The sequence below is a fragment of the Dryobates pubescens genome, chromosome 5 (assembly GCF_014839835.1).
Source record: "Dryobates pubescens isolate bDryPub1 chromosome 5, bDryPub1.pri, whole genome shotgun sequence".
Classification (NCBI taxonomy): Eukaryota; Metazoa; Chordata; class Aves; order Piciformes; family Picidae; genus Dryobates; species Dryobates pubescens.
Window position 1 is genome coordinate 30,154,988 of NC_071616.1, and position 22,104 is coordinate 30,177,091.

The following is a 22,104-nucleotide window of genomic DNA, read 5'->3' on the forward strand; positions in this document are numbered from 1 at the left end:
GTTTCATTGAAAGTTTTCTCCTGTATATGTAATTGTTGAGTGCAAGAAGTGACTTGCTAAAACTTTAGGAAAGGTGAATAGATTTAGATTCTTTCAAATCATCAGTGTTGAACAATATTTGTTCAAACTGTTAAATTACTTAGTAATTTTTAATAGAAACTTCTAAAGTTTACAGAAAGTAGGCTAAACATCAAACAAAGGTAGCTGCATTTTTAATCCTGCATTGTAAATAAAAGGATTTGATGTATCTTTAAAAATTTTAGCTTCTTGAAGAGGGATAGCTGTGTTGTGAAGGATATGTGTAGCTTGACCTCACTGCATACAGAAGAGACCTTAAAGGGTTCTCATCAAGGCTTTTGTGTGTTATGATGAAGGACTCATATTTTTCACAGCACGTACCTTCTGTGCTATGCACAGATTCTGTGCTATCCTTAGATTCTTTAGGCCCTGAACAATTTAAATAATTTATATAATAAGAGGGTAATAATGAAGTTTACTCCCCATCCTAACTGGAAATAGAGCATCCTGTTCAGTTTTGATCAGGGTATGGGGAAGGTTTCTGAGCCTGAGGGACTTTAGGAAGATTCCTAATTGCGTTGTATTGAGTGACACTGCTAGACAGGTAGATCTGGTGGAACAGTAATAGCATTGCCAGATTTGAATAAAGATTGGGGAATGAAAGGCAGATTTTTCCATGCAGTGGCGTGAGGAATACAGATAACCAGCAATGGCTGATGCAAGCTAGTGTGCTCATGCAGTTCACAGCAACATACAAAAATTGTTTACTTGATCCCAAAAGCAAAGTGGCTGGTTTTAAAACAGGTGAGCAATAGCTGTCCACTGACAGAACTGAGGGTTCTCAGTACTAATAGTGTTACTTGTTGCATAGCAGAGCTCAGTCTTTACTACTTGGAATTTTTGCTTTCATGAATTTATTGGCTGTATTTAACAGCTTAGATGACTTGCTCTACCTTTACAGTCTATCCAAAACAAACTGTGAGGAAGCAGTTTCATTTATAATCTTGAGACCAAATTTCCAGCCTTAATGTTTTCAATCATCTGTATGGCCTTTATATAGTTGGTTTTGTGGCAATATTGCCCTCTAGATAAATTGTTCTTTTCCCTTCATGATCCTTGTCTCATCTGTATTTGTAGATAGAATTTCTACTTTTTCTTGGATTTTATTTTGCTAGACTGACTAAATGAAGTATTTCTATTCTGGAGTCTCCAGTCAGCTGGTCACCTCACCGCCCTTCTCTGCAGCTGCCCCAATTTGGAGTTTCTCATGTGTGTTTTTAACTGTTGTAATGAGAATTATTTGTAACATTCCAGATGTGGCCTCACTGGGGTATTGTGCAATGGCACTGTCTCTTTCTCCTTCTGCTCCAACAAGTACATTCCAAAACTGCATCTGCCCTCTTCACAGATGTCTCACCTTGATGAACCTGACTGTCAGGTGGATCTGATTTGGAATAACTGTTACACAGCTGCTTGGTACAGTCTCTTAGTAAATGTAACTATAACTCATTTTTCCATTAAAAGTGTTATCTAATACTCCCTTGATTTTTTTGTGTGCTGATTTAGTATGTATTTTTGTGTGCTATTAAGATTGTATATGTTTGTCTTTGCCTTCCCTCTTGGAAAAAAAATCATGAGAAGTGTAGTTGCTGTTCACCTGTCATTAAAGTGGTCATACTTCATGTAAAGTTTTCCCTTTAGAAAGGACAACTTTACATGTCACTGCTTCCATATCCTAAGAAACAGATTGATTTTTACTGCATTAAGCTTATTTCCAAATTATTCCTATTCTTCACTTGTCATTGTTTTCATATCTGAGACAACACAGAATATGTTCTTTGGGGATGCTTTGTGTTAAATACCAGGCTTCTGCTGTATCTTGAATATGTTTGCTAGCCTTCACACTCAAATTATTTGGATGTGTGTTGCTGAAATTCAATGTCTTAGTTATAAACTCATTCGGAACTTTTTGTTCTGTTTTCAAATATAAATCCAGTAACATATGGATTAGGTTACAAGCAGCTGTTTTATTATGTCTTCATTAGTTAGGATAGTCTTGGAGTAATGGATTAATTTGCTGCTTCAGTAGCTGTTTCATAAATTTATCAGTTACTAGCTCCAAGAATAGCTAAGCCTTTCCACTTAACGGTTTGATTTGTTCTCCATTTTGTGTCTGGGTAATTAGTCTCCTAAAATGATACAATTCACTTTATTTTTCTCTAATGTTAAAGATCTGCATCCATATCAAACACTAGTGCTGGAACAAATGTCCCATTAAATCTACTAGAACATAAAATGTTTTACCTGCCTCCAGTTCCCTAAGGATTTGAACTAAACAGACTTATCTTCTTGTTAGCTGTTACGTTTATTCCAATTTGACACATCACTGACACACATTGTTCTGCTCTTCATTTCTATTTTGATTATTGTCTGTTCCTCAGTACTTGCATTCTTAGTCATGAGTGCTATCCTGCTGTTCTGTGCTCTGGTTACTTGCTCATGTTTTGATCTGCACCATGTGCCAGTAATTTAAAACTCTTGACTCTTACAAACATACACACCCAGATAATTCATGATACTCACAAAATATACAATTTGATTTCTGTAATCCTGTCCTGGGTAGTTTTACCCATTCTTCATGATTTTTCCTAGTGTATTAAAAACAAGTGTGAAGATGTCCCTGTCCATCATGCTTTGTTTCCATTTTGGGAAACATACAACCATCCAGTCCCCTTGATTGCAGAAGAAACAGGCATGATGTTGCATGTGTGTATTCTCCAAAGCCATCAAAACTGCTGTGTTGCTTTAATTCTTAGAAATACATTTGTCTTCTAACATCTTGGGTTTTGAATCCTATACTAGTGGATCAGGTTCTTAGATTTTTGTTGCAGAGACTCCTGCTATTTTATGTATGTGTTTACATTATTTCTTAGCAATTAAATCCCCTTCCATTCCTGATTCTGCTCATTTTTTCTTTTGGCTCTTGAATGCTAAACCTTAGTGATTTACTGACCCTGCGCTGCCTTTCTGCTGCAGAATTCCTGAAAGTCTTAAGAGCTTGAAGGCTGTTAATGTAAATTCAGTCTCTGTGTAAACTATATATAATAAGGTATATATTATTGTTATATATATATTATTGTTATCTTCCTTCTAGGATGAGTTGCAAATTCAATACCTCAATGTGGCATGTTCCATAACTTTTTAAAAATGTTTTATGACCGTGCATTTTTAAAAACCAAACTTCTGTAGGCTCTGCCGAAAGTACTCTCTTTTTACATACAGAGAAACAGGAAAGGAATTGTACGAGGTAGATTCCTGTGATTTTGGATTTGGGTTTTGATGTCTAGGCTTGTGGTTTGGGCAGGGCTGTGTGTCTCAAGCTGCACCAGGGGAGGTTTAGACTCGAAGTGAGGAGAAAGTTCTTCACTGAGCGAGTCATTCATCATTGGAATGGGCTGCCCAGGGAGGTGGTGGAGTCACCGTCCCTGGAGGTGTTCAAGAGGAGATTGGACGTGGCACTTGGTGCCATGGTCTAGTCGTGAGGTCTGTCGAGACAGGTTGGACTTGATGATCCTTGGGGTCTCTTCCAACCTTAGTTATACTGTGATACATGTATTAAGGGTAAAATAGCGTGAGGGGAGGAACATGTTGCCATTTTTCCTTCTCTTGCGTAAAACAATGGACAGCTCTGGACAGTTTTTCTTCCTCCAGTATAGTCGCAGTTAAAATATCTAGAGAGGACCACCCTGCCAAATGAAATATGACTTCAAATTATCTATATAGTTTCCTATATACTCAAGCTCAATTTACTGGTAGGAAGAAAGCTAAACTGGTGTAAGTGATTACCCTGTTTTACACTCCTACGAGACATCAAATGAAGACTCCATATTTGCCTTGCTTATCCACAGGTTGCTCATTCTGTTAAACTAACTAAGCAACCTGTCTTTCACACCAACACACACATTGTACAATTAAAATAGTGTGATTCGTTTTTAGATACACATGCTGGGTAGTTTCTGCAAAGGACATACAGTGCAACACTGAAGTTTTAGCTATTGTAACGTGCTGAGGCACAAGATATCGTTTCCTACTCTTGAGAAAACCCTCTGGCAGTTTGCAGTTACTATTAGTAGCATTGAAGTTTGTATTTGGGATAAGAAAGTTCTGAGCTTTCACACATGCCCACCCTCTACACTCTTCTCAGTCTTCCCACACAAACCATATGACCAATCATACAAATTTTTCACTTAGAATGATTAACACTGCACTGCAATAAATACACACCTGGGTTTAAAAACAGAAAGTAGGCTAACAGTTTTATATGCATACTTTCCTCCTGCTTTGTGCTCTTTAATCTTGCAACTCACTAAAAAGTGCTTTAAAATAAGTATTTTTCCAGTGTATTATCCAGATGCTGTGATTCCTCTGAATATGCATACCAGTTGACTGGCTTCTTTATTGTCTTTTGCATTTATATTCTTTAGTTATCCAGGAAGATATCTATGTTAATCTCTGTGGAGAATCTTCTACTGATAATTGGAATGTAAAAGGAATATGCAGTGATCATATTAGGAGGCTATGCGTTTGGTCTTGCTGCCATGAGAAACATCAACTTTTTAAATCAGGATTAATTTATAGTGGCTTCCAGCAAATGTTTTTGCTTCCATTATGAATTGTTTGCTGCATATTTGATGAAGGATGTCCTTTCTTCAGGGTGTCACTTGTAAATGTTTAAAATTCTCAAAAATCAAGTCAAACATAAATTCTCGTGCCTGCTAATGGCAACACAGAGTAACATATTCTTGCTGACTTCACCAGTGTTGACTGTCTTTCAGTATAGCCTCTTCCATTTCCTATAATAAAAGCTGATATTCTAGGGAAGTAACTTGCATGAATACCCAGTTGTTTATTTTTATGAGTTATATGTAAGATAACTGTTATCTCAGGCAGTTAATGGAAAATCCTTTCTTATAAAAGTAGTGAAGATTTTCTTGAGTGAAGTTGTCTCTCTTCAACATATGAATCACTGTTTTCAGTGGTCCTGTTGATGTCACTAAACTGTATTTTCTTTTTTAACTTAAAAAAATGAAAGTCTTGTCAACTATTGTTTCTGTGTGGTTGAAAAGGTAATCTTTTAAAAAGCACTGTTACTTTGATGTTACATATTTGACTTTATTGCAATTCATGAAACATTTAACACTGTCTTTGAAGTTCTTTTTTCTTCATCTTGATGTGATGTTGGTTATCTTTAAAGATGTTTTGCTTGAATTGGAATCTCTTTTCTCTCTCTTTTAATTTCCTTTCTCTTTTCACCAGATTACTGTTTACAAAAGTCAAATTGGAGTCTCTGTGCAGAGGCCCAGATGAAGCACTCCTTACTTGTAAACACATGCTGCAGATTTGGAAATCCTGCTACAATCTCACTAACCCAAGGTAAGATGCTGTAGAATTCTAGGCTGCTCAGTACCTTGCTCAGTAGCCTTTTTGGGCAATATTAGGTCAGCAGTTCCAGTTTTACTTGGTTTGGTATTTTGTGTGAACAAGCTAATCATCTGGGAATCTGGAGACTAAATTGTAAAGACAACAGTGGATGGACATGCAGAAACTACTCAGAATTCTGTGAATTAAGGTATGTCGAAGCTAGCAGGAGCAGGCTGCTCAGGGAGGTGGTTGAGTGACTATCCCTGGATGTGTTTAAAGGTTGTATAGGTATGGCGCTTAGTAATACAGTTTAGTGGTGAACTTGGTACAGTAGGGTTAATGGTTGGACCTGGTGATCCCAAGGGTCTTTTCCAACCTGAATGATTCTATGATAGTAAACTGCAGCAATGAGGACTGATTACAGAGATTGAGTAGTTGCCATTATCCCTGATAGAGCTTACAGTACTGGTGTTTTCTTGATTTACTCGTTGTCCCCCAATTTGCATTATAGAGCCTTTTATATTGGCTAGTGGAGAGCTTCCTATCATGGAAATTTAATTCAATGACTAAAATGGAGCACTAGATGTTATTTATGACTATAGAAACGTCAGAAGTCACAGGTATAAATATCATGTGCTTGCAAAGTCAGTATGTCTTACTTCTTAAAGAATGGTCTGTTTATGTTCTTCAGAGGTATTGGCAAGTATTTGGTTAAATTGATGTAGTCCTATTTGGGAAGCATTTCCAAAATGCTTCTGTGAAGGTCCTTTTCTGTATATATTTAGATAAGCTTTGAAATAAACAGGCACTACATTGCAGAAATCCATGCTCATACTATTCAACATGTTTATCAACTACTTGAAGAAGACAAGAGGATCAGCAGAATTTCCTGATATCTGGTTGTTTGACAGGTTGATAGTTTCTGGAGCAGAGGTACTGCAGCAGAAGAGTTTTGTGCCAGGTGGCATCAGATAGATACTTGTGCATCTTTTTAAGATGACTGAGGCAGCCTAATGGCTGAAGAGGAAAAAATGACTTCTCTCCTTAGCAAGCTAGTGACCACTTCAGAGCAAGAAAGCAGAGGGAGGGTTTGTCAGGAAAAACCTGGGAAAAGACATGAGACAATCAGTGTACTGGGAGGCTTTGATACTGAGCAGGGAGCAGGACTTGGAGTTGTAGAAAGCCTGTCAGCAGCAATCCAAAAGGTTGAGGTGAACTATTTTCAGCTCAAAGTCACAGAACTAGCAGCAGGGACCTTAGGGAGAATTTGTCTTCTAACTTAGTTGGCTGGTTAGGGGGAAGGAGGTTTAAGAGTTTCCTGTCAGAATGCTCTGCTCTGATGTCTATATAAGCTTAATTTCAGTGAGGCCTTGCGTGTACTGCAGCCCAACTTTTTACCTTCCATTTCTGCTGCTACATCCTCTATGTAGATCAGGGCTCTAATCATGGCTTGTCATTGCCTTTTTTTTGTGTGGTGGTGGTTGCGCTAAGAGCTGCTGAGCTGTGTTAAATATATGTGAAGTAATGCTTCTTTCAGATAGCAGCAGCAGCTGTGAAAACTTACTCTCAGCTATGTTAGCTTCAAACAACAGTTTGGTAACTCCCATGTAACTGTTGTCCTTCAAGAACATTTTAAGTGGAAAAATGACCAGGGACTACTTCTATTTTGCTTTTTCATCTTGATATTTCAAGCCTTTCTTGGAAGTTTTGGTTTATGGTAACAAAGTAAAATTAGGAATGGAATGGACAGAAGCTGTGAATAATTATGATAAAAGGAGACGGGTTTCCCCAATACAGATATCAATACCGAGCTCTAACCTTTCTTTGCATGGTCTGTGTGAAATGTAAGGGCTGAATACCTTCATACTGTATCATGGTGATCTGTATCTGGGTGGATAACCATTATCACTCAGACCCATGATGTGACTGGAAATTCCTGTTCACTCAACCATATTCCAAACACCAAAGAATGATGATGCATCATTGTTGTAGATTTTCCCAATCTCTCTAATTGTAACAGAGATTTGGTTTTGTGGAAAAGTACTGTTTGTAAACTGTATCCCACTGGAAATAATTTAAGCTTTTAAAAAATACTTCTTTAAGCCAATAATAAAAGGTCTTTTACTAATTCAAAACCTTTTTTAAATGCTGTTTTTCAAAGATTTTAATATCCTATATGCTTATTTGAAATCTCTTTTTCTGTTCTGATTTAGACTGAAAACTTATTTTGATGTATTTTTTTGCCAGTGAGACAAAAACACACTTTTTTCATGATCTGTGTTTCATGTTAGGTATTTCTTCTTGCAGTTAATCAGATTTTGTGGAGTAAACTTGGATTCAGTGTCCTCAATAATACTTTACTAATGGAAATAAATTTTGTATAACTGGATATACCACACAAAGTAAAGGCTAAGTGCAGCTCTGTGCCTTACTTTTGTTCAGCTGATTTAGAATAATTTTCTTTTGCCTATAATAGGCATAAAAACATTTTCCTCATGAGATGGTTCATATGAATTTAAAACTTACTTTGTTGTGCAAGGCTTGGAAGATGTAAATATTTATCTTCAGCTTGCTGCTTGAAGTTCATTAGAAAATAGTTCAAATCTTTTCCAGTTCTTAGTTTGCATTGGGGAAACAGAACAAACCACAATGACAGTGCAGTGCTTAGAAGATGTTTTTGCTAAGTGTGGCTCTCCTTGTCAGCACCATTTGACATGTCATTGCTTGTGGATTGAGGAAGTCATTAATACAGCAGTTAACCAGAAAATATGTAGCTGATAGCCTGTGTCCTGGAAAGTTCCCTTCCATATCCTGGGGTTTTCTATAATAGCAACATTTTGTAAGGAAATCAGTCATGCAGTAATGTTAGGGTAATGAAAAATTGTATTCATACCATTTTAGAAACAACTGTACAAAGAGAGGAAGTTGTTTCACTGGTGTTTGAATTATGCAGCTATAAAGGGTTAGCTTCTTGATCTTTTCTTAGTTCACATTCAGAAGGAAGGAATTTTAAAATTAAGGCAAAGATAGACTGAGTTCCAGCCTTGCAGTTTTGATGAAAATCTCTTAGGAATTGTGCGAAGATTTTTTTCTCTTTGGCGAGGTTCAGACAAAAGTCAAAAGTTTGCATTCTGCTAAGTTTGGCTTACAGTCCAATTGCTTTAAACTTAATTATTTCTAAGTTTGTGAAGTGGGGTTTTTTTTTAATGAGATTCTTTAAAAATCATTAATTAATAGTGAATAGTATCAGACTTGCAATCCTAAAAATGTCATTACTGTATTAACCACAGAATGTTAGAGGAGGACTGCCCATATGTGCTTCCTCACACTTTTCTGTCAGTGTGTCTCAACACTTGCCTCATCTTAAGGAGAAGGAGCACTTATTTCTTCAGTCCCTGTTGTTCTTCTACTGAATCTTAAATAGCAGTTCTAGGACCAATTATTTTTCCAGCAAGTATATCAACAAGAAGCCCAAAGGACACATACCGAGTTACAGCTAAAGAAGAAATGAAGTGTTTGTCCACAGGAGCAGTCGGTAAAAAACACTGCTCCTTCTTAGGTTCCTGAGGTGTTGGTAATATTCATAATCTTCCTACTGCGTTATTAAGATCCAATTCAACATTAGGCAGTTAATGTGTGTGTTTACACTTGTACTTAGAAAAGCAACAACCAAACAACCAAAATAAAAACCCACAAAACTCTGTAGATAGAAGTGATGCCTTTCTCTATGAAATAGAGATATGGCATCTTTATGATTTACTTAAAATCAGATGTCCTGAATTTAGTGTTTCTCTTCAGTCTGGGAAAAGTTTGGATTTTCAAACTTACATCTGTCTTCTCATCTTCTGTAAAAACTGTACCTCACGTTATGTAAATGTTTAAGGTACAATAAATCATTTTTGTAAAGCTGTTAGCTATGAATCAGATTTTGAGCCTGTAAGTTCTGTTTGGTACTAAATCTGTTCATAGCAAGAACTTTTATAGCAAGAACCTTTGTGGGAGGAGGGCAGTATTGAACTTGTATCTGTGTATATAATGTTATGTTTTAGTAGCTTACAATTCCTGTACTTCGTTGCAGTGATTCTGGACGTGGGAGCAGCCTGTTAGACAGAGCTATTGCCGACAGACGACAGCTCAATACAATTACATTACCAGATTTCAGTGATCCTGAAACAGGTAAGAACTCCATTTGAACAATAAACTAAGTAAAACGGTCTGGTCATGACTAGATTTTACATGAGGGTTTTTTGTTTCATTTTGCAACCATATTGGCATTGTTGTCATATGAGTGGAAATACTGTGTAATACAAGATTTTTTCTTTTTCATTTATAAAGTACCTAGTGACCACATTCTCTGTAAATTAAAATATCTGCAGTATGGATCCTGCTGTGATTAGAGATTTTCTTATGCAAGAGATAAAAATTACTCTGCTTATACAAGGGGTAAAAATTAGTATGCTGAACTATTTGCCAAAGTCCTGTATCTTCATCTCCATTTGATATTTGCACATATTTTTCCTTTTAAAAGGTAAATTGGGGGAAAAAATTGAGAACATTTTTAATCTCAAAACACCTGAAGATATCATTGTTAATTAAAGTATGTAATACATAGTAAAGCATAATGACATGCATGGCTTGGCTTACTGTAGACAGGTTTGACAAAATTTATTGCAAGTCATATAGAGTGTGGTATTTTGATATGTTAAAAGTTGTGGTGCACAGGTGCACTGTATAAAAGTGAAGATTGTTACAGGTCCATAAATATTTACAGTATATAGTTTGCCTATTTTAATATATTAGGTTATCACTATGCAAATTGATATGCCTTAAAAATCATGTAACCAAAAATCAGGTGAGCCATGCATGTTGTGAAAATTGCAGAAGGAATTGACATGATAATACTAATTCCAAAAACCTGTACAATATGTTACTTGCATTCCAAATACTGAGTTTTCTGTGTCCTGGGTTTTATCCCAACACTGTAGCGTGCTTTTCCTGGCACCTATCAGAAGTGAATTTCTTCTTAGTCGCACTTTGACACAAACAACTCATGGGAAAGTTTTTTAGCCTATCAATTAAAACACACTGATGCATAGATGTGTAATGTATCTCTTTGGTTAAGAATTGTGCTATAGAATAAAATCCAGTGTAGATGTTTAACTTCTGGAAGTTAGTTGGATTGAATGTAAGTTAATTGAAAGTGTTCAGTGCTTACTGCAGTGAGAAACAGTTTTGATTACAGATATCAAAGTCACCTTGCAAGAAGATATGGTATATGATATATGATATGAAGTATGGTATAATTTAGGTGGCCCCTAATGTGGAATTTTCTGCCTTATTGTATTCGTATAATTAAAATGTGAAAGATTGCATTATATCATTCTGTAGTGATCATTCCATATTCTGGTTTAATTCTATTTCATTTTAGGGACATGACTAGATTTAAAAGATTTCATATACATATATAGATAGACATAGATATAGATAATTTATGCTTTTTTTAAAATGCTGGCTGGGGGTGGGGGGGAGGGGTGTTCTGGGAGGATTTTTTGGTTAGTTGTGAGAGCATAATGAATTGGTGCTTTTTAAAGACTCATATTCTTTAAAGCTTTTATGTAAAGATGAACCCTCATCCAAAACAGCAAGCTTTAGAAGAAGCTTGCCCCATATTCAAATCCTGCAGCCAATATCTTGATTGGAAACAAATCTATACATACATTCTGTTTTTTATAGCAGTTCAAATTTGTCTTCTTTTCTGAATCTCAGCTGTGTTTTTAGATGTTATCTCTACTGTCAAGGAGACCATAAGGGCAAGTTAAAAATGTGAGGTCCTTTTTAGATTTTTTTCATATAAAAGTTAATTGTAGAGGAAGGGTTTGGTGGGGACTCTTTTTTAATGTTTTTGGGGGGAGTTGAGGTCTGGGTATTTTGGGGGGCTTTGTGGGTTTTTTTTTCATTGCCAATTTTAGCAGAAGAAACTTTGTTGCAGTACCAATCAGTACTGAAATTATGGTGACGACGATGATCTTGAGGGTCTCTTCCAACCCGGTTTATTCTATTCTATTCTATCTACTTTATATATATGTAGTAAAGATGCACACAACGTAGTATTCATACAAAAGCACCATATTCAAGTTTTGTCCAAAATTCTTCATCCAGAACATAATGTCAAAATTTTGCAGAAATTGAAAGGTTACAATACTACAGGAATAAAAGAAGTCAAGATTATCATTGTGTTCAAGTGAGAAAACTTTAAGCAGGCTGTCAAAACAACATTGTTCACAAAAGATGGATTGTAGAAACAATAGATGATTTGAGTAGACCCTTCTAGGCTGAAAGAGCTCATGTGCAAATTCTGTGGATCTCCAGTGTTCTGAAAAGCAGAAGGAATTTGACATTCAAATAAATAAACAAATGTTAAAATAAGGGTTTGCAGGAAAGGTATTGGATAAAATTCTCTTAGGACAGTAATGTTTCCTCCCCTCCTCTTTATGCAGTATAATGCTACCATATGTATATGTGTGTATACACATTCATATTTGACATTTTCCCTTTCCAAACTTCGCTTGCCACCTATAATGATGATCCCATTTGACTGTCTAGTCAGTTCAACCAGTCTGAGTACCATGAAACGAGAGCTTAAATTTAGATCCGAAGTCTTACTGACTTGCAGTTTAAATTTTTAAGCCTTTAAAAAATAAAGACATCAAGCTGTAATGGGTATAAAACCTTCTTTTTCTTAGATATGACACTTAAGCAGAAATTGAAGCTTTAAAAGGCATTTATACAGAGCTCTTACTAATCCCATAATGAGAAATTATTAAATGTTTAAATATGAAACCTTTGAAGTATCAAAAGAGTGTATTGTGAAATTCTTAAAAGGATAGATGGCTAATTCCAATGCCCTGATCAATAAATGTGGCAAATCAGCTGTTTTATTATGAGTGGCATGCACCTATATTTGTATTTATTAATGAAGTAAATACATGTGGAGGGGAAAACAACATTTTAGAATAGAAGTAAAATCTTAGAGGAAGGCAGGCGCGTTTCGTACCCACAGATTGATGTGCATATTCAAATCACTTGAGACTGAGTTGGCTATTTTAGTTAAGGTAAGTTGCACTCATCTTTTTAAAAGTAGATTGTTCAATTTATTGTGTATTGGTTGCAGTCCACTAAGTTTATCATAGGAAGAAACAACAGTAGCTGAGTTTAAAATTCTGGTCTTTATTTCCCTTAAGTACATGTTAGAAATTCATGCATTACAACATGCTTAATTTGTTGTTTGGTTTTGTTTGTTTGGGTTTTTTTATAATCTAGTTTAGTATGGAAGGAGATTATATATGAGTACAGGGTAATTTTATTTTTATTTAGTATTGCTTTCAGAAGTGGTGCTTATATACTGAAACCAATACTACTTTGTTGTTTGGTTTGTTGTTTTGGTTTTTTTTGCATCCATGACTCCATGAAACCCCGTTGGATCTTTTTTCTTTCCTACCCTCCCGCACCCTTATCGTTGTCTTTGTTTCATTTTTTAGCTTCTGATACTTCCTCATCTTCTCTCTCAAGAACAGAGTCTCCTCTCCAACTGTTTGTATCTTCTCATCTTGCTCATCCTCATCCTAAACCAGATATCTTTGTCTGGCCCCATGCAGCTTCTCCGTACTGTGACCAAGTTCCTGAGCCCTGTTCACCTTCTCACTGTAAAGTGGCTTTGTGTTCCTGATGAGTGTGTCAGTTTGTGCTGTATTTTTTTCTGATAATCTTCATAATTGATAAACTGTGTTTAAACATTTTAGCTTTCAACATAGGGTCAGTGTAATCTGGCCTTTTAAGATGCTCTTCATTAAATACTGAATGGGTTTACGGCTTTCGTCAGACAAGACTGTTTTAATGATCCTAAAAGACGTAAAGTTACAGATGTGTTTAATACTTGTTATCATTATCTGTAACAGTCATAAGAGGTGTTTAGTCAGAGGGGCTATTGTCCAAGACTGCTTTGTAGCATTTACTGATGTAAATTATTTCCATTACTGGCATCTTTTACTTAAGAAGACTGTCATTTCCACAGTTTCCTTATTCTCTATGCAGTTATTAACAACTGAATTTCAGAAAGCCTTTATCTAAATGCATCCAAAATCTTTCCTGAAAATTCAGATGAAGTTAAAAATCACCTGAATGTCAGTTTGTATTTTCGTACTGCAGGTAGGGCATATTGGAATGATTCACAGGTATTAAAGGAGTGAAAATTAGCATTATGGTATTTCAAATCAAGAGCTTCTCTATTTATTGAGATTATGCCAGTTTAAACATGCTGTAAGATCAGTCCCCATGTTGTTTGGATACAAACTGCACAGTAATGCTGCCAGAGAAGTTTAGGCGGCAGGCTAAAATCAACACAGTTTTTCCAGCCATTTTGTTCTAAATGCTTTTAATTTCTGTTAAATTGCCCTTCACTCACAGCCTTATGCATAGTGCTGGTTTTGTCACTGCATTTACTGTAATCCAGTCTTAAGAAATTAATTTCTGGCACTTAGTCTTTAATTGACAGCTGATAAAAGATCGGAGTTTTAAGAACACTAGCTCAGATGTAAGCCTGTAACTGGAAATTAGGGAAAAGTGTTTCCTCTAGACTCCAGGAAATCTGTGTCCTACAGAGGTTTAGTTAGTTGAAGTCTGACTTTTTGAAACATTTGAGTAGCTGGTAAATTGCCATTAGAGGTTTGGATGTTGGGAGTTGAACTTACTCACATCTACTCTGTGAACAGTACGTCCCAGTTAGCATTAAATAACTTGTTCTTTGCAGAGCTACAAGTTAATAAGAACCCACTCAAAAATGAAGGCAAACAATGCAGAAGCCCAGGCACAAAATCCATTATGTAAAGCACAAGTTTTCCATTTCAAGACTATTGTATCCTCAGGGAAAGTAATTTCCACCATATACATAAGTAGAAGTGGAACTATGAAAAAAAGCAGATATTGGAGTCCTTTGTATAGTATAAATTATTAATGAAAGTTAAAGGTCTCATCTTTAAGTAGAGGTCTGCCTAGATGGCTCATAGCATGTTAGTTAGCCACGGCTGAAAATCTCATGTCTTGTATCTTGTTCAGCTCATTTAATTTTTTTCTATTGATAGAAGAAAAAGGCACTTTATATTATTGATTTGGTTTCCAATTTATGTTGATCAGGAGCATGATTTTAGAGGTATAGCAAAGGCTTTATGAAAATACATATTGTAAACAGTAATATGCTTCTTTATTTATTTATGTGTATCCTTGGAAACCCGATAAACCTGATTTACAGTTAGAAGATTATCAGAAATCCTCTGGCTTACTGGGATTTCTTGGTTTTGTTTTGGGTTTTTTTTGTTTTAATATATATATACACACATACACATATGTATATATATGTATTTTATTTTTTCCCCCTCTTTACTGTAGATTTTAATTTGTGGTTTGCTCTGTTCAAAGGCAGTCCATCCGATGCTTACTTTCATGGTTTTTACTCCCCTTTTTCAATTTGTAAGTAGTATTCATCATGCAGTTCTACTAATTTCTTAAGGACTTACATCACCTTTTCCTTCACCACAAAACACACGTTTTGTCCATCAGCAATAGAACTTTGATAGTATGTAAAGCAAGGCTGATGCTCTTTGCCCATTCAGTCACCCCTAGGGCTGTAATCTTACGAGATCTAAATGCACTCAACTAACACTTGCATTTAATAATTAAAGAGGCAGTATTCATTTCTAGAGGACTGCAAATAAAGATATATTGGCAAGGTCTTGTATAACATAATGGCCAGCTGCCAGTACATTGTAGTAAAGAAAGTTTTATGCCACTGCTATTCCTAAGAAGTATGTTGGTCCAGAGTTCAACATTGCAACTGCTCTCACAAGTGACAAATTTTACTTGCAGAATAAATCTCTTAAGAGTACACTTTAAAATAATGAAATTATGAAAATCAGCTAAATAGGCCAGAATGAAGAATATAGATCAATAATGATGGTTGTGCTTTAACCAGGATACGAAATGATGTTCCCCTTCTCTAACCAGTTACATTATAGTACTATGTGTTTAGCCTTGAATATTGGGATTGTTTTTCATTGATTACTTTGTAATAGACTAGATTTTTATGAGGCAGTGCATGAGACCGAACTGGTGGAGGAGAGAAAAATAAGAAGATAAATAAACCAGCATGTTTGGCAGTGACTAAGCATTGGAGGTGTTTTTCAGCACTGAGAGGATTCTCATCATACCCAACTACTCACCATACCCAACTACTAGCATCTCCAAGCATAACCGAAAGATAAGCTCACTTTGTAATTTGTGGTTTTTGAAAAGTGTTCAAACACTTAATAAATTTTATAGGAAAAACTTACTTTTGCTGAAACCTGCCGATCTATCTTATCAAATGCATCACTTCAGTGCTGCAGAAGATACTGCCTCTTCATATCAGATGATTGTTGTTTTTAGCAGAGTTCCGTCACACCACTAACATTCTTACTGCTAGTTTTGTGTGCATGTAAAGTTGAAAACCATGGGGTTTTTCCTTTTTCCTGCATGAGCATTGCTGTTTAAGCTTTTCTTTTTCCTTTATGTAGATGTTGAAACTTTGAAAACGTGGAACTGTTTATTCTCTGTTACAATATAAAAAGAAATCCTGGTTTAGAGGTTTCATTAGTTGATATGAATGTATTTCGTGAAGAGTCTATTCTTTCATGACAGTCTATTCTTCTACTCATTTTCAGCAAGTGATTTTTAATATTTTTTTTCTTTCCTCCAAGCCTGCATGCCAGTAGCTGCTGATAAAGTCCATGTCCTAGTTCATGTCCATTAGGCTACAGTGTAAAGAATGTATTGGGAAGTGACCAAGAAGAGAACTGAAGAAGTCACAATGTGCTTATTTATGTGGGGTAGCTTATAAATTATATTTAAAAGATGAGTTTCATGTAGACTCTCCTGTAATATTTTTTCTAAGAAGAGCCTGAAGAGAGTAAATGGAACACACTGATGTTCACAGAAGTTGAACTGTGGGTGTGACTTGGAAAAGAAAGGTTTCAGTCAGATGACTTAACTTCTTGATTAAACTGCATTTGTACAAGGATTTTGGTAGGTTTTCTACTTGAGATTGAATTAAAACATTGACATAACCATGGCTGTTGCAGGGACTGTGTTAGTGTAGTGAGCAGAAACTCTAACTTCTGGACAATGTTATTATAGGAAACTTGAGTAGGAGGTGGTACCTTTTTTTGGTTTAGAAACATTTTGTTATGATTAAGACCTTCTGTCACAATTTGCACTGTGCAATGTGGTTGTGATTCCAGATGTTAACCAATAAATAATTTAAATAGTGAATTCTAGATCATGCAGATAGAGTCACTGTTTTGCATTTGGCCTTTTTAGTATAAACAAACTTCAGAACAAAATTAAGTACATGAAAGTGAGTGAAATGATCTGTGAGGCCTTGAGCAGACCTTAAGATCCACGCTGCCCTCATTTTGTCACAAACCACTAGGTATCTTCACTAGCTGTAGTTGAAATTACTATACCGAGGTCTCTTCCAACCTTGGTGGTGGTGATACTGTGAGACTATGAAGACCTGGCTTAGAGAACCTCTGGGTTAGAGCAAGGAACAAATGTTTCAGACAAGTTAGTTAGTTCTAATAAGAAAAGAGTTGACTAAAATTTGGAGGAAGGTCAGAAAAAGCTTTTAGTACACAGGATCTTTAAATGATTTATAGTTGTCTGCAAAATGAAAGCTTACTAATTGTGCCTTAACAGAAGGAGCCAGTGATGAGTCAGAAGATAGCTAATTGTGGCAATACTAAAGAAACATTTAGGGGTTTATGGGTTAGAGCTATCAGCATGTGTGCAGTGTACCTAAAAGAAGTCTGTTTGGGCAGTGTCAAAACACTACTGTTATTTATTTTAAAAAAGGATTGGCAAAGATGTAGAAGTGTGATAAAGGACACAGTGGCTATGCTGATTAGATATGCAAGGCTGTATCAGAGGTCATCCCTCCTCCTTTTGGAAGCTATAGCCCTGTGCTTGATATCTCTCTTAACAGCCACCGCAAAGAGGATTTTTGAAGAAACAAAACCAAACAAATAAGCCCAGTTATGGATGGTCTTGTGCTGTTTAGCAACATCCTTAAGTTTTCTACATTTTAGGTAAGACTGAAGCATAAAGAATTTCAAAGGCAGGGATTTCCAAACGACCCTCCAGAATATTACATCAGGTTTCTTTATATGCTGCTCAATGTTGTTTTTCAAACTTAAACTCCAAGAATCCATTTATTTGGGATGAGGCAGCTTAAATTTAGTTGATTATGTTAAATAACCTGCAGACTGAGCTTCCAAAACAGTTACTAAGTCCACATTGAATTGTAGATTATTATTTGTGATTAATTTAGAATATGGTTTTATATCAGTTGTATTAATTTAGTGAAAGATAGGAGGTAACTATTTTCTAGTAGTATGATTGAAGTAGGGACATTTGAAGGCTATTACTTTGCATATGTGTGTTTTCAGCAGAGAAGTACTTGCTGCAGTATGTTAAGGGATAACTTTTCCTAAACAGGAATTTTAAGTTATTTGAATAATGACATTGTGTGTGAGGGGGGGAATCTAGCAAGATACTTTTCAATTTCTTTTTCTTTTCTTTTTGCCACTCAGAATCAAGTCTAAGGTAGGACTTAATTTCCATAGGAATTACTCACTGTCCACTACCTTTGAACTTAAATATAGGTGGCTTTGCAACTCATACAAATTTTATTGTAATATAGCTCATTTTTTATGTAGAAATGGTTGAACAAAAATTTTAATAAAATATTGCCATATGTGCTTTATTGTGAAGTACTAGAGGCTTAAAATCTAACAGCACACTTTCTATATGAAAATATTGTGGCCTGGCTAGAAGCCAGAGTGCTTATTTTAAATGACAGAAAATATAGTCCCTTTTAATTCTGAACTGAATACTTGCATTCCAGAAGGAAGGGATTAGATTATATACTTTGTGACAGTAAATTTCACTTTCTCTTTACAAATTCTTCTGGAGACATGAGGAGGCTTTTTCACAGTTAGCCCCTGAAAAGCTAACAGGTGACAGTTTGCAGTGAAATGAATTTCAGACAAGAACAAGACTACTGGTGGCTAGTGTTATTTTGTGGTACCTTGGCTAGCATTTTTCTTGGAATAGACTCTGCATGCTTCTTGCTTAGACTTCCCTTTTACATATCTTCAGAAGTTAACCCTCAAAAATAAGACAAAACTTTGGTGAATGTTCAACTCTTCAGGCTGGAGTTTGTGTTGTAAAGGAAAGCAGATGCTGTGTCAAATCTTCAGGGCAATTCCTTGTTCATGTCATATGAAATGCTAATTATGGCCTGTACCGCTCTTGTTTCTGTCAGTAAAGGGAAACATGCTGTACACTTTCAGACAAGCTTCCCTTTCCCACTGAGCTATGTACTAGGAGATTCTTCTGCTTTTCTGGTTTGCTGATTTATCTTGTCACACTTCAGAATGCATGTTTTATGTGGCAAATACCTTCTTAAAATTTTTAGAAAACCTGTGATTTTGAGAGTGAAAGTTTTGTTTATTTCATAGCTTCTAGTGATGAGGATTAGTTTGTGGGGTACAGTTCAACCAGTAAAGGATTCAATATTTTTGGGGTACCTGCCCTTACGGACGATTACAGATATGCTGATAGGCTTAGAAGACTTCTCAGCTGATCCAGTATGATATATTTCACTTACGTTATTTATTAATCAGGCCCAGTCTGTCTGAGATTTTGTACTTTGTATTTATGAAACAAGTAGAGATGGCTTAGATGGCAAGGAGTGTAGCTTAAAGTATTCATTGCCTTGACTAAAAACAAAACAAATGAAAAAACCCCAACCCAAACCAACCAAAGCCTAAATATGCTGTTGGTAGTTGGCTATCCAAAGTCCAGATGCCATTAGATATTCTCTAGTCATAGAACTATTTTATTTTCAGTACTTTGAATAGGGTAGTATTTCCCAAAGAGCTTCTAATCTTCCTTGTAAATACTTAGTTTTGCAAGAATCATCCTATGCATATTGTGCTTTGTTAATGTTCTTTATAGAAGAGACTTTTTTGCCACCACGTATTTTTAACTCAACTTTCTTCATTCGCTAGGGTTTACATTCAAAGCAGTTTAATTGTGTATTTGTGGTGAGGTATGTTGTGATCATCTTGTATGTTTTAGTTCTCTTTTTGTACTGTTATTAGTCTTTAAATAGTCCTCTAATTGCACTCTATGGAAAAACATAGCAATTACTAACATGAAAGTGCAGGCAGCAACCTGGAGATTACAGTGTGCGATACCATCACAAACCTTTTTTTGGATCGTACGTTGCTGAAAAGAGGTGTCGAGTTTAATAGAGAGTATTCATAGTAGCAACCCAAAATGTGTTGGGTAAAGTTAGTGGATTTTATATAGCCTTTCAGACCAGTTTGAAAGCTTTCATAACACAGCAAATGAACCTGACCTTTAAAAAAAACTTCTCCAACATGGTACGTGTAAATTAAATCTTGAGGAGTTTTGAGTAAAACACCATATGAAAAGAGTCAGGATTAACTGTTTTATGCAAAATGCCTTCATTTTTTGTCTATGATGGTACATTACTTCTACAGGTTCAATTCATGCCACATCAATAGCAGCTTCCAGAGTGGAGCAAGCACTGTCTGAGGTCGCTTCATCTCTGCAAAGCAGTGCCCCTAAGCAAGGTCCTCTTCATCCTTGGATGACTCTGGCTCAAATATGGCTTCATGCAGGTACTATGAAAGTAAAATTCTTTCTTGTTGATTCCCCTTTCATGCTAGCTTAAGGACTTACATAAATCTGTTGAATCTGTTACCACTTACCAGATCAAACTTGTTCAGGGTCTGTGTGTGGCACTGAAGCAAGACAAGAAATGAGCTCATCTGTGTGGTCATTTGTGTAAGATAAGGCAGTAGTTTTATAGTGCAGCTGTTACCAAGAAAGTCACTTCTTCTGTAGAACAAAGGAAACATTCCCTTATCCATGAAGAATGTAGTTTAGGAATAACCAGAATAAAGTTTTCTTCTAGAAGTACAATACAAAGCAGATATTCTGGAAGGTGTCTTCATCAGTATATGTGGGTTACTTGCATAGAAAACAGCAATAATATTCCTTACAGTGTTATTACAGCACATATACTTAAGATAAAAGTGAAGGTTTACCATTGGGAAATTGCCTCCTTTTTGAGACTCATACCACATTTAACTGTTTGACTCCCTGCATGGTTCTGCAGTGTTTTACTACATAGTGGGGGAAAAAAGAATTCTTCCTGCTAAATTCTAGAGGCATGGAAAGGTTATGTAAGATACATTGTCAGTTGCAAATCACTTACTGAAAGAACCTTTTGTTCTCCTATAGTCAATCTGACTTGGACAACTGTGTGTCAGGCTACTCATCTGCTTTAATCAGGAGTGATTTATGTTAAATTAAATATACCTAATTGGTTTTTGTTTTTTAAAGTTACAGATTAAATGGTTTTATTTTAGACGAAATGCTTGGAAATGAACAAATGTTTTCAAATCAGAATGCTAATTACGCATTTCACATCTTGTGCTTATCTAACTAGGAGACTTCTCATATCAAATTATTTTGTTAGTTTGTTTGTTCTGAAGTAGGAAACTCAGAACCAGGCTTGCCATTTAGTGATTGGTAGCTGGAGCAATTGCTACTGCTTCCTTAATGACCTACATGTAAAATTGACAAAACCCCATAAGCGATCACATTCTCTCTCCTACTGTAAGGATCTGTGTGTACTGTTTTGTGTTGGGTTTTCAGTTCTTAAACAGTGTTGGAATGCTCACAATTTAAATATAAAAATAAATAAATAAATGAAAATATTCCAAACTTGTTAAAGCTAACAAACTACAAAGAGTTGTCTGGTGTTCAAACCAGCCATTTAGAGTTTTAAACTCCTAAAGTGCATTTAGAGAAGAAACTTGCATAACAGAATAATTTAAAATAATTCATGTAATAGTTTCTCTTAAGCTGTGAGATTTTTGGAGGAGAATAACCTTTGCTTGGAATGAAACTAGTTTCAAATACAGCACATGACAACATCTAGTCATGACATGATGAAGCAAGAATCATTCGTTGATCTCCACATTCCTTCACAGCTGAAGTCTACATAGGAATTGGGAAGCCTGCTGAGGCCACAGCCTGTACCCAAGAAGCAGCTAATCTCTTTCCCATGTCACACTATGTTCTCTACATGAGAGGTCAGGTTGCTGAACTTCGTGGAAATATCGATGAAGCCAAACGCTGGTATGAAGAGGCCTTATCTATCAGTCCTACCCACGTGAAAAGCATGCAGAGGCTGGTAAGTCTTGGGTCTACATTTGTAAGTACTATTGTCATACCTTGGTGTGGGTAACCCACAGCTTGTAAGTTTTGGACCTATATTCTTATTAGAACAACAGCTTTGGAAATGGTCTTTTCTGGATTTTTATTCTCTCTTCATTGTGTGTTGGGACATGAAAAGGATCTGCAGGCAGTAAGACTATTTCTGTCCTATTGGAGATTGCAAAAAAGAGACATTTACATCTGCCTAGTCTTTAGTGGTGCTGGGAAATAAAGGTGGCTTGTGGTAAATGAAAAGCTGAT

At 35.9% G+C, this 22,104-nt stretch overlaps 1 protein-coding gene across 4 annotated transcripts in view; it reads left to right on the forward strand.

Annotated features, from left to right (window-relative positions):
- TTC7B (tetratricopeptide repeat domain 7B) overlaps positions 1-22,104 on the forward strand; it is a 115,358-nt gene that overhangs the window by 68,745 nt on the left and 24,509 nt on the right. For 2 of the 4 annotated variants that reach the window (XM_054161914.1, XM_054161916.1), the window contains 4 exons: positions 5,335-5,451; positions 9,518-9,615; positions 20,097-20,237; positions 21,618-21,820. In XM_054161914.1, the coding sequence (XP_054017889.1) occupies positions 5,335-5,451; positions 9,518-9,615; positions 20,097-20,237; positions 21,618-21,820 (559 nt within the window). Of the gene's footprint in view, positions 1-5,334; positions 5,452-9,517; positions 9,616-12,977; positions 13,143-14,910; positions 14,962-20,096; positions 20,238-21,617; positions 21,821-22,104 lie in introns of all 4 variants that reach the window. The other 2 variants (XM_054161915.1, XM_054161913.1) reach the window with 2 other exon arrangements.